Below are 13,532 nucleotides of genomic sequence, written 5' to 3' on the forward strand. Positions count from 1 at the left end.
CCTTCACTAAGCCTGTGTTCTTTGCTTGCTTGCCAGGGTTTCTCTGAAGGAATTACGGTAAATGAGTGTCCACACCCTGTGTAGAGCACCGAGGGAGTGCATGAAACCGGGAGGACTCAGAAGGTCTCAGACATTGGTTTGAGAGAGTTAGTGTCCAATGTCCCAGGGAAGGATGCAAGACGAGAGGGCTGGGCCCAGGAGAATGCCTGGCATTCCAGAGCTAGAAACAGTGATGAAACTACCCAGATCCAGCAGACTCAGAATTATATGGGACCCAGCAATTGGGTCCACTTGCACAGACTGGTGGCCAGGCAGAGAGAGGGGTACTGGGCCAGTTTATAACTAAAGCTGGTAAGGAAATATGCTCAGGTATTACAGTGCATCCTTATCACACATACCACGAGAATGCCCACACACCTCTCCACATAAACAGCCACACATGTCCCAGCATCGCTGCATGAGAGATGAGGGATGCAGTTAATGGATAAACTGCATGGCCCAAGCACTCCAGCAGGGGGAAGCCAGTCTATATGCAGCAGAAGAACTCAATGAATTTTTGAGCTAGAGTCAGATTTTGATCTCAGTTACTCTGGTGTAAATCCAGAATGATGCAAGTCAAAGGAATCACTGAGGAGTTACACCAATGTAACTGACCTCCGTCAGACTCTGGCCTCTCATGCGAGCTGATAGCATTTTCAATAGCAAGTATGCAAAGCTGGGGAAGTGAGAAGCCAGAATGGCTGAGGGGTGTAATTGCTATATACGTCCCAGTGGCTTGTGCTCGTTATCAGAATCCATTCATAGCATGCTGCTTATCTGTGTATTGACTCACAAAGAGATGTTGTAGGTGCAGTTAGAAACTAGGGGCCGAATCCTGCTCCCCCAGAAGCCAACGAGGGTCTTGTGTCTCCTGTTTTGAATCACGTATAGTCTAATCATGACTGGCTCTGAGCAGGGGCGGCTCTAGGTTTTTGGCTGCCCCAAGCAGTCATGCCCGGGAGGCGCCCCCGAGCCGCGGGAGCAGCGGACCTCCCGCGGGCATGACTGCAGAGGGTCCGCTGGTCCCGCGGCTCGGCTGGACCTCCCGCAGCTGCGGGCGGTTCGCTGGTCCGGAGGTCCAGCCGAGCCGCGGGACCAGCGAACCGTCCGCAGTCATGCCTGCGGGAGGTCCACTGGAGCCGCCGGCCGACCGTCCCCTCCGCAGTCATGCCTGCGGCAGGTCCGCTGCTCCCGGGACTCCGGTGGACCTCCCGCAGGCATGACTGCGGCAGGTCCGCCGGCCCAGCCTGCCGCCCCCCCGGGAAAGGGCCGCCCCAGGCGGGTGCTTGCCCCGCTGGGCTCTGGAGCCGGCCCTGGCTCTGAGGCTCCCTTTACAGATCACACTTGGTTTCCTGTTTCATCACGTCACCAGCCTCTGCTGATTCCACCCCCTACATTTGACACAAGTGAAAGGAGGAAGACTAAAAATAACAGGCCAGAGGTGCCAACAAGGTGTTTGGAAATGAAGCCACTGTGGGGACTTTCTTCCTTTTCTCCTGGATTCACCCAAGGTTCTGAATACCCTTCACCCAGAGCGTCTCAGGGAAAAGCTGCACACTGAGACGTTGTAGGTGGACGGCTCTGTAAACCACCAGAACGAGTCAGCAAAAAAGACAGGAACAACCATCAAATTCTTTTCCTCCAGGGAAACGTCCTATCTTGGAGATCAATCCAGGCCCATAACCTTGGTGCGGAGCCCAAGCTCTCCAGCAGCATTCTTCTTCTCACCTGAATTTCCCCCGCCGATTTATAGTCCTTCTCTCATGGTAAAAGTGGACATTAAATTAAGCCCTTGTTTCTCAGAGACCAAATAACATCTCTGCCCTTTTATAGTGAAGACCCTTTTATAGTGAAGCCATTTCCCACCCCATCACCCCTCGACCTGCTTTGCTCTAAGCCATAATTTACTGAGAATCATTGGCACTCTTGTTCCATTCCCAGCAAATGGAGCTTCATTGTAACTGAGTTCCCCACGTGCAGCTCATTGCAGGATCAGCTCTCAAGTATCTTCCACTGCCTATCACTCTGGAAAGTCTTTATTTGCTTTGGACTATGTTCTATAATCAGTTGTGTACCGAAAAAGAATATGACTTAATGCTGGCCAGACAACAATGTCGCATTGGACTGATGATTACAATGCAATGGGTAAATATGATTTCATGTCAGCCCCGTAACGATGGTGCATTGGGTTGCCTATGTTACATCTTGGCTTGTCAATTCTCCTCTCCTAATTTCTCGGTGATCCTATTTGGGGAGAGTAGGATATCAGATTGGTGGGTGTGGTTTTGTTGTTGGTGTTAGTTTGTTTAAGATTCTCCAAGAAAACTCATTTTGACTTAACAAACACACTGGAGAAAAAGCAGGCACAAATGAGGTATCTCGAGTCTTTATTTAAATCCTACTTCACAAGAAATGATGTCCTCTAGCATTATCATTATATTTTTTATTAAATACTGTGTTAAATATAAAATACTGCTTCACAAGAGTGGATGGCAGAAAATACAAGACACTAAAAAAAATCACTCTACAAATCTCATTCACAGACATCCTAAATGTTACAAGTCATTAAAAGTTAGTATCAAAGGTTATGACAATCAGATAATCCCTGGTTATACAATAGAAAGGATTTATAAAGCACAAGAAGATCTGGAACTTGACAGTAATGGAGCCTCCTGCTTGGCAAATCCTGCACTGTGTGAATGAGATCTGAAGCCGGAGGGGATATTCAGAGCACAATGGGAGTTAGACTTTCACCTCCCATTGACAAGCCATGGGAACCGGGCAAACAACTCTCATTTCTGCCTTTGAAAATCTCCCCCTGGATTTGGCTTTAAGCAGGAGATGGGCATAAGGGGGGGCTAGAAAGACCCCCTCCAAATCAAATAGTTTGTTGTCTCTAAGCCATTCTAACCCACAAGGGTTTGCTTTGTGGGGAAGTCCTCTCCAAAACGTAAAGGGGTGGCAGAGACGGCGTCTGGTCTGGTGTATTGCAACCAAACCTCTTAACGTGCTGCGGCGCAAGATCTGGGATATAACGTGGAAGAAATGAAATATGATAGCACAGGAATCTGTAAACAGCATGAGATTAGTTTCTATATCCTAATTTTCTGTGCCTTTGGTCCCATGATTCAGCATTCCTGCTGTCATTAACTTACAATAAGCAAAGTGCGAGGAGACCAGGCCTGTGTGGGACGGAGGGAGATATGGTATTGGACATGAGGGCATCTGTGAGACAGCTGTGAGAAGCGAGCAAAGCCAGGTGGGTAGATTTCCCTGCCCACCCACCTCCTATAGGGATGAAGCCCCACCAGGACAAGGAGATAGAGTGGAGTGTTTTGCCTAGGAGGTGGGGGGCTGGGCAGGAGGAAGTGCTCCCACACCTGTTTGGACCTTGGATTTCGGAGCACACTTGTTATAGGCAGTGTGACCATTAAGACCAGAAGTGCAGAAATAAAGACAGCAGGTACTAAAGGAGCAGAACCATGTCTCAATTGCTGCTCCCAGCTGTGGTCATTTTTTCCTTTGTTTAGTTACTACTTTTTCTATGGCAGTTGCAAGTTTTGGTGCCTCACTGGTCACTTTGTGGCCTTGGTTACTATGGGGTATTTGCCCAGCAGAGGAAATCAGGTTTGGGGTTCTCTACCATACACATCTGTCCTATGGAACTCTGTCCCTGTGACACTGAGTCAATGAAAGTGAAGGAGGAAAGTAGCTGTAGGCTGGAGCTGCTCTCATTCTGATGTGACTCTGAGAGTCAAATCTATATCTGTTAAGCAGCCATCTGGTTCCAGGCGAAGTGGGTCTCCTTCAGAATCAAGTGCGTAGCACTTATGCAGCACTGAACAATCTCAAAATGCTTTACAAACATCAGTTCATCAGCCCCATGAGGTAGGTCAGTATCATTATCCCCATTTGACAGATAGGGAAATTGAGGCACCGGATGTTTAAGTGACTTGCCCAAGGTCAACCAGCAAGACAGTGGCAGAGGTGGGGATAGAACCCAGGAAGTCCTGCCTCCCAGTTCTGTGTTCAGGCCACACCTCCTTCTATCATAACCAGGAAATGGTCCCAAACAGCCACCTGTTCATTTTACACAGGTTTATTTTGCTTAACAGCTGGTAAGGATTAAGAGCAGCCACAGGGTAAGAACCACAGAAGCAGGGGAAGGGGCACAGAAAGGTGCAGGGAGGAAACAGCCATACAGATTCCTATTTCAAACACCCTTCTGAGCCGAGATGGGCTCAACCCAGGGCAGTTCAGCCCCCAAAGTCTGGGTCTGGGGTTCTGGATTGGGCCCCTCTCTTCTACTGAGGCTATTGGACATTTAGATCTCAGTTTTGGAAAAGTGGGGGGGGTCCCACTTGTACATGGAGCATTGCCACAGTGAGCTGCTAAGGAGAGTTTAGGCAGACGGGATAGTAACTGGAGCTACACCACTGGAAACATCCCCTTTCTCCAGTGACATGGTCCCGTGACTAGCAGCCCACCCAGCTGCCTCTCCAGCTCCCTGGGGGCGATGCACGGCCGAACACTTGGGAGTTTGGCAGTGGAATAGCTCCTTGACGGTAAGGGGGCAAATTCCGCTCTCTTTACCCCAGTGCAGCCCTGTTGATTTCAATGGAATGAAAACAGTGCAACTGAGAGCCAACTTTGGCTCATGGCTTCCTTGGAGCGATCGCTTTCCCCCCGTGGGTAAGGCACTTGAGTTCGCTCAGGTTTCTTGGGTTGTTGGAATCTGTCTGTGGCTACTAAGATACTTTAAGCGTTACCCGATTCCCTCTCCTAATAACATCCCCTGCCCCTTGCATTCCCAGTCCAACCTCAGTGTGGGAGAATCTCAGCTCTCCCCTGCTGGGCTGCGGCAGACCCACCCATAGGTGCTGGAATTAGTGATGCTGCTGCCACACCCCCTGGCTTGAAGTGGTTTCCACCTTACATAGGGTTTACACTTTGGTTCAAGTGCTCTCAGCACCCCCACGATACAAATTGTTCCAGCCCCCCTGGACCCACCTCTGCTCACTGCCTGCCCTGCATCTGCCTGACTCCAACTCCACCCAGCCCGATTGCTCTGTGACTCCCCTACCCGGAAGAGGAGAGGGACTTGGGCAGCCACATAGGCCTTGCTAGGAACACAGGGCTTCTCCCCTCTGGACATGCAACAGGATAGAGCTTCTGCACCTGCAGACTCCAGGCAGCTTAGCTAAGAGGTTGTACAAATGACAGAGGAAAGCCACACACACAAAGATGTAGGCACTCACAAGCAACATGGGAAAGAGAGCACTGGTGCCTTAGCCAATGGATGTGTGAATACATGCAGGGTAGCTCCTGGTCGGGACATGTCTATCCAGCAATGCCACTTGTACATTTTCCTTATCAAAGCATAAACCTCTTGAACCAGAAACTTACAAGTGAGACTCTAGCCAGCATTTCAAGAGGGGGCAAATTTAACCAGGCACTTTCTAATCCTCTCTTTGGGGAACGACAATACACAGCAGGGCTTGCCCATTAGGGCCCAATCCTGCAAGTGTCCTCAGCTCCCATCCAGGTCAGTGAGAGTTGAGGGCACTCAGCACCCACAGAGTCAGGCCCTTGAAAGTGCGTGGGATGGGGACCAGTGGCTGCACTCCTACAAAACATCCCAAATCTTGTCAAACAAATGATGCTGCAGTTCCGATTAACCCGGGGGATTAGCAGGGAAATCAGTCAGTTCGGAGGCTTCCCAGGTCTGCCTATGAATTTGAGGGTCGGGCTAAAAAGGGAGGAATTCTTTCAGGCAATATCCCTTATGGGGAAACAATGATGTGTTAATACACAAGGCCACACGTTGGTCCCCTTCTTGTGCACATGCAAATTGGCACTTGCAAATAGGGTGACTGGGCGCTGAAGACAGTTTTGCACCCTCTACTGGGTGTGCATACAAATTCTCCATGCCAGCTTGGCCCACAGCGACAATGTCGTCCTTTGGAAGAGGGGTCATGTTTGATTTTTCTGATGGACATTTACAGATGGACAAACTGAGGCACAAAGAGATTAAGTGACTTGCCCGAGGTCATACTGGCCGTCAGTGACAGCAATGTGTGTAGAACCCAGGAGTCCTGAATCCCAGTCCCTCTGGTAACTACAAGACAACAGTGCCTCTGTCCTGAATGTATTAAATTTATCTCCTACGGAGAAAAATACCCTGGCACTGGCAGTAGGATCAGCTTGGATGCAGAAACACTTGGGTCAAGCAGACCCGACTGGAGGCCTGTCTCCAGCAAAGGCCTGACAGAGACGGCTCATGGGGATCTGAGCTGCTGGCAGCACAAGCGAACTGAGGAAGGCGATCTGCTGCTCCTTTAGGTTACAGAAGGAAAGTTTTAGCTGTTATCAGTGCCACTGATCTGCAAGCTCCAGACCCACAGGGTATGTCTACACTGCAGCTAGGGGCGAGCTTCCCATCCGGGGAAGACAGAATTGCACTGTTCTAGCTAGCATGCTAAAAGTATGCTTGGAGCTCGGGGGCGGGCAGGCTTAGAGTCAGGTGGCTAGCCCAAGCCACTGAGTGTGCTGCAACTTCCACCCTGCTATTTTTAGCACCAGCAGAGCTAGCACAGAGGGGGTGCCTCTCCCAGCCGCACTTTAGACTTACCCACAGAGATCCAGAGCGCTCTCTCTGCAGGGTTAAAACCAGAGGCTGAGGCTGTGCACTTCACATCAGAGGCTTCTGATGTTCAACTCTGTTATAGCATTACTGGGCCAAGCCCATCCCTGGTGTATGTATCTCAAGTCAATGGAGATGCATTAGTGATTAATGTAGGCCACTGTCTCCCTTCCAAAGGGACCAGCAAAGAGTTGCCCAAAGAGTTAATGACCAGAGATGGAAATCTCTGCCCCAGGTTCCAGACTCTCATGTGGAGCCTGGCCTGAGGGTTTTGGAAATTCAGCTGTGAGCTCAGCAGGTAGGAAGCTGTGGAGTGATGGTCTGAAATCTGCCGGCAGCACCAGCTCAATGCCACCCTCAATATTAATAATTAAAAATCAGTGCATGACTTTCACCCTGACCCTTCCTTTCTAGATCGAGAGATTATTTCCACTCCAGAGCTTCCCAGCAACAGATCAAGGAAACGGAGATCATGTCCATTTGATAAAACAGAGGCCCACCCACTCACCTGTCCCATAATGAGGATGCAATTGCAGTCAGATATTTATATGTGCAATTACCTTATATTGCATGTGTAAATCAAGGCCATAATCTCACTCATCCATAACAGTTCAGGAAGCCAGAACACAGGAATAAAACAGCTTTCAGTTCCTAATGATCCTGTATTAAAAAACCCAAGCCAAGCTGATGGCAGTTCATTCAAAAACTCACTGCACCGTTGCTGGGAATAACAGTGATTGAGGGCATTTGAACCGTAAAAGCTCTGATATCTCCCATTGATGATCATTCTCTTGTACCTGCTGGAAGTCAGGTTAATGACTTGGGGTCAGAATCCTGCTGGGACCCTGAACAAACAGCAGCAATCTGCAGACACTGACCAGAGAGCCAGGAAACAGAACGTACGTTCTGCACATTCACGGTGGTCCAAAGAACTGGGTAAAGTATCTGGCAAGCTCATCTGAATCCAGCGCAGATACAAAGGCATCGGATCGTCTGCAGAGTATCAACATCAGGGCCACCCAGAGGATTCAGGGGGCCTGGGGAAATTTTGGGGGCCCCTTCCATAAAAAAAAAAGTTGCAATACTATAGAATACTATATTCTCGTGGGGGCCCCTCCGGGACACAGAGCCTGGGGCAAATTGCCCCACTTGCCCCACCCTCTGGGTGGCCCTGATCAACATTCACCCTGAGGGAGATCCTTAGCCCCAATAGGCCCCTCATTCCTGGCTGACAACTGCCTCCTGACATCCATTCCCACTACCATGCGTGTGTTTTATAAGGGGCCAGCACCAAGATATTGCAATGAGTGGAGCTCTAGTCATACAACAGAGTTTCCCACCCTGACATGGAACTTCTTTAGTATAATCCTGTTCAATGATCTACCCAAAATGATAGCATCATTGCGATCCATCTCCCCTCTCGACACAGCCACTGCACGCTAAATGGAAGAGTCCATCACACATGGGTTTTGGAGCAATAAAGATTCGCCTAAAAGTAGCTACAAATCTAGGCTGCTGACAGCCATCAAGAGAACGGCGCTAACCCCAGTGTAGCCTACCGAATGCATGCAGCACAAGGAGGACACACAAAGCCCCTGAATCCCCATCCACATTTTCTAGATTATTCTATCAGGTTTACATTTCTAGTTTGCAAAGAACGCTATCGAGTGAATCGCGATCCAGCCAGATGGAGGGGTTGATCCAGATTCACCCTCTTCCCTCTGCCGGGCCAAGGCACACAAGTGGCAAAGGCTCTGAATGGGGATCTCGCTTTTGAACCACAGCCGGGGCTGAAGATGGGGAGGAAAGCAAAGTGCATCGTGTACGAAATGTCTGAATGCCCATCTATAAGGAATGTACAGAGTTGTCCGCTTAATACTGGCTTAGACGCAAGGTTTTCCAGTGCTCAGGGCCTCTAGGGAGTCCTGGAATGGATTCAAGTTTCAGTCACATGTAAGGCTTTGCTGACCCTGGGCCCTCCAGTCACAAAGTGCTTTTATAGATCAGACGGTTCACCAGCAAACCTGAGCGGTGTCCGTTTCAAGCACTGGGGTCCCAACTCAGTGCTGCCCCCCTCATCCGCAGGTGGCCAGCTGAGGTATTGCAGCGGCAGATAAAATAGATGGCTCCAGCTGGAAGCTTATCAGTTCAGCTGGTCTTTGGATTGCAGAGCGCTGGTGAGGGCAGATGCGCTGCTGGAATAACCATCTCCAGTCTATAGCCGGGGGGGTCACTCTGAGGCTAGCAGGGGCGATGGCTTGTTTGCTTTGTTACATAAACTAAGACGTTACCATTCATCAGGGGACAGGGGGTGTCAGGAATTTTCAGTGATCTGATTAAACCCTTAAAACAAACCTCAGATCCTGGGGAGAAAGTGCAGGGTCTGGCTCTGTTCGTGAAACTCTCTCCTATCTCCCTTCTGTAACTAAGGCCTGGGAACTAGGGTAAAAACTGATTCCCAGGGCATGGAGGCCAAATCCCTACCGCAGCCAAGAGACACCCTTGCAATTTGGGGTTTCCACGGAACTGATTCCTCAAGACCCCTGCCCCCAGGTTACCCCTTCACCAGACTCTATTTCTGGGGTGAAAGTCATAAATTCTTACCGGTACGAGGGTCAGCTCTGGCCTTGGGCAGAAGGGGCAGGCCTGGGGGGGGGGGGTCAGCCTCCCCCAGCCAGCCAATCCGCGCTGCCTGGCCCCTACCGCCTGGGGATCCAGCGGCAATTTAAAAGGGCCTGGGAGCCTCTGGCCCTTTTAAATCGCCGGCCCCGGGGCAGCTGCCCTTTTGCCCCGCCCTGTCGGCGGCCCGGGGTGGGCAAAAGGGGAAACGTGGGCTGCGTACGGGCTGGTACCAGCTTCTTACTGGTACATCAGACCGGCCCATACCGGCTTTCACCCCTGCCCTATTTGCTGCATACCGAAGCCTTGGGCAACCCAGATTTTCCAAAGTGCTGAGCACCTGCAACCTTAGTAGAAGTCAACAGAAACTGCTGGTGCTTAGCCCATGGTTCTGGCATGCTGACCATGCGCATTTTGACACCCCCTTAGTAACTAGAGATAAGGGAACCTCACCCAGCAGCAGGAGGAGGAGAGCGGAGGAGAATAGACCCCTTTGCGTATACAGAACCTTTCTAAAGGCTACAGAAGGAGTGAAATCGCTAAGGATACATCTACACAGCTTAAAACCCCACAGCAGCACGTCTCAGGGACAGAGTCAACCCATGGGGGCTGGGGAGGCAGGGCTAAAAATAGCAATGTCGATGTTTGAGCTGGGCCTGGACTTGGAAACCCTGTGCGGTGCGAGGGTCTCAGAGCCCAGGCTCCAGCCCACACTTGAATGTCTCCACTGCTATGTTTAGTCCTGCAGCGCGAGCCTCAGGCAGTTGACCCAGGCTCTGAGACTTGCTGGCCGGGGTCTCTTTGTGCTGCATAGACGTACGCACCGAAATCTCTGCATGGAAACAAGAGTGATGAAAGCCCTAGAATGGGAGCGGCTTCCTCTGGATACAGCTGAAGAGCTGTGCACAGGATCCAGTGTGCGAATCCTCCCCACTCTACAGAGACGAGATTTAAAATATCAATGGAAACAACTCTCCCATCAGAAGCCTAGGAACGGCCAGCCCTGCACCTTCTCTGGCAGATTGCGACACTGGCAGCTCTATTAAAAACAGGAATTCAAGCCTTAGTGCCAGTCGGTCCCCGGGCCAGAGCTGAACTTGGTCCTATGAGCGGTAACTCATCCTAGGGTGAGGCAGGCTCCCTGATTCCTTTCGCATCCCATCTCCACACTTGGGATCCCAAACACACTAAGATTTTATCCTGCCGCTACAGCCTGGCCAAACCCAGAACTCCTTTTCCAACCCCACTCTCTGCCTTCAGAACGCTGTGGGCCGGGGAAACGTGATCTTAACTGCCCCTGGTTAAACCAAGCTCAGGTTCACCTTGCTCGTCTGCTGCTACAAGAACCTGCTTTCCCCCAAGTTAGTTGTACAGTGGGGGCGGAGGGAGCAGGGGGCTATCCCTTTAAGGAAAAAAAAAACCCTAAAAAAGAGCCCCATCAGATGACAGACATGGTTGACTCTTGTGAGGTCTGACATCTCCTGCCTGCTCTCCTTTCTGGGCAGAATCAAGGAGCCTTGTTTAAGAAGTTGTTTCCTTAACTATCGGGCTCGTTAGAGTGGGAAACAAACCGGTACCTTATGCTTTTATCCTGGTGTTGTTCACTGGCGTTAAGTGTCCATTCTGCCTATCCACCTTCATGCATCACCAGCCTCCGGCGTCCCTCCTGGAGCTAACGGCTTCTATCTAAGGGGAGCCTCTCCCCTTGAAAGCAGCCAGAGGGTCCAGCAGCCAGAACGTCAGAGACTGGGCTCCTGCTGGTTCGGGGCTCCCATTTGGATGAGGGTTTTGCAAGTTTCAAGGTTGTTCGGGACCATGTGAACACAGCCTTAGCACAAAGACCATTGCCCTGGTCGGGTCAGTCCGCTCCGCCAACAACCCCATTCACTGTTCATTTTGTTATGAAACATTTGCCTAACAACCGAACACTATACAAGGTTAAAATCAGTATAAAATAAACCTTTTGGGCTCTTCCGTCTGCATGAGATTAGCTGGAGACGGACACCAGAGACTCCCTCCCATCAGGGGAGTGGGCCCTGGCAATGGCTTTCTGGCAGGAAACAGAGCCAAGCTCCTTGGGAAATCTGCCCCCAAGTGCCGATTGGCGTGTCCCGTGTCCTTGGGGCTCTTATCTGGACGTCTTGGCCTCCAGCACGTCGGACCGGTAGAGGTACCGCCAAATGGCATAGTAGTGGATGCCCGCTCCGGTTGCCACAAAGAGGTGCCAGATGGCATGGGCAAAGGGGATGCGCCCGTCGCTCTTGAAGAACACCGTGCCCAGGCAGTAAAAAAACCCACCAGCCATCAGCTCCACGAGGCCATCTCGGTTCGGCTGTTCGCAAACACAGGGAGAGATAAGGGTCAGCGGTGGGAATGCCGCACTGACCCCATCGCAGTGCCCTCTCCTTCGGGCACAGCTGAGACGGAATAGCGGCAGCAGCGGCTGGAGCGAGAGGGCAAGCAGCCCCACCGGCGTGTCGCTCTCACATCAGCCAGCAGGGTTTCGGCCCAGTATTTCACCTTTATATGGGACCGTTCCCCCCAAAAGAAGCCTAAGCTCTGAGCCCGGATTAGGGAGCCTAGTTCCACTCAAAAGGTATGTTGGGGTGGCCAAGGGCCACTTTGAGAGTCCAAATGCCCCGACGGAGCCATGCACATTTGAGAAGTGGGTGCCCCGTACAGTACACGGCAACCATTTAACAGCAGGGAGTCACACTAGACCAGGGCGGGGAAACTTTTTGGCCCGAGGGCCACATCTGGGTATGGAAATTGTCTGGTAGGCCATGAATGCTCATGAAATTGGGGCTTGGGGTGCAGGAGGGTGTGAGGGCTCTGGCTGGGGATGCGGGTTCTGGGGTGGGGCTGGGGATGAGGAGTTGGGGGTGCGGGAGGGTGCTCTGGGCTGGGACCGAGAGGTTCAGAGGGTGGGAGGGGGATCAGGGATGGGGCAGGGGGTTGGGGCATGGGAGAGGGGTGGGGGGGGCAGGCTCAAAGTGGCACTTACCTCAAGCAGCTCCCAGAAACAGTGAAATGTCCCCCCACCAGCTCCTATGCAGAGGCGCGGTCAGGCTGCTCTGTGCGCTGCCCTGTGCGCAGGCACCGCCCCTGCAGCTCTCATTGGCTGCAGTTCCCAGCCAATGGGAGCTGTGGGGCTGGCACTTGGGGTGGGGGCAGCGTGCGGAGCTCCCTGGCTGCCCCTACGCTTAGGAGCTGGAGTGGGGATGTGCTGCTGCTTCTGGGAGCCATGCAGAGTGGGGCAAGACCCTGACCCCGCTGCCTGGTGGGAGTTCGAGGGCTGGATTAAAATGTCTGGAGGGCTGGATGTGGCCTCTGAGCCATAGTTTGCCCACCTCTGCACTAGAGAAATCCTTCCAGCTGTGGCCCAGGCTCTTCAGAGGACAGGGAGCAGCGCATTGAGCCGAGTCACTTACCATCGAAAGGATCACCAGGGCAGGGAAGAATCCCATGATAACGTAGCACACCAGCTCCACCAGCTTGTACCTGTGAGGGAGAAAGACTGGCTCAGTGGCGGCAGGGCACCGAGGGAATGGTTTAATCGAATGCTTTAAAACCGCAGCTTCCCTGCTGTGGGGAGGAGGCGCCACTCCTAGTGCAATGAATCATTTCTATCGCACCACACACATCCACTGCGTTTTGTAAACCCAGACCCCGCCCCACAGACAAGGAAGACCCAGGACAGATCTCAGGAGAGGCCAGGTGGGGGGATGACTGGTCAGGAGAAGACCCTTGAAGCTGTGTTTTGAAGAGGGATCTGGAGAGGAAATCCCTAAGGAACGTGCTCACAAGCCAGGGTTCCCTGCAGGTCTTCCCGTAAGCATTCTAGTGAAGGTGAACTGGCATTTTCCCATGTCACCTTTTCCCGCCCCCCAGGCCTGTATTCCCCTTTCCCGCTCCTCGGTAATGTTCCTCCCCCTCCCCTTGCTGGAACCACCTTCTAGGCACTGTTGGAACTGGGTCTGAGAGCTTAAGGAGGATCCCCAGCCCCTGTCACGATGGCAGGGCAGGTTAAATGAGACTGAGCCCCATTACCTGTCGCTCACTGTTTGTCCCCCCAAGGAGGGGCCTGTCCCCTCAGAGTTCCCAGACAACTAAGCGGGTGCATTGGACCGTTGTTAGAGGTGCATCTGCCTGAGCGGCGCAGCGAGTCCAGGCTGATGTTCGGCTGCGCGCAGAGTACGTACTTGTGGGAGTATCCTGACAGCTTCTGTGT

The 13,532-nt window shown here is 52.0% G+C and overlaps 1 protein-coding gene across 2 annotated transcripts in view; it reads right to left on the reverse strand.

Moving 5' to 3' along the window:
* Positions 1-9,743: 9,743 nt before the first annotated feature.
* Positions 9,744-13,532, reverse strand: part of MMD2 (monocyte to macrophage differentiation associated 2) — a 38,500-nt gene continuing 34,711 nt past the window's right edge. For both annotated transcript variants that reach the window (XM_044978731.1, XM_044978729.1), the window contains 2 exons: positions 12,733-12,802; positions 9,744-11,633 (listed from right to left, as the gene is read on the reverse strand). In XM_044978731.1, the coding sequence (XP_044834666.1) occupies positions 11,430-11,633; positions 12,733-12,802 (274 nt within the window). In that variant the 3' untranslated portion in view covers positions 9,744-11,429. The remainder of the gene's footprint in view (positions 11,634-12,732; positions 12,803-13,532) is intronic.

Source organism: Mauremys mutica, chromosome 11 (assembly GCF_020497125.1).
Source record: "Mauremys mutica isolate MM-2020 ecotype Southern chromosome 11, ASM2049712v1, whole genome shotgun sequence".
Lineage (NCBI taxonomy): Eukaryota > Metazoa > Chordata > Testudines > Geoemydidae > Mauremys > Mauremys mutica.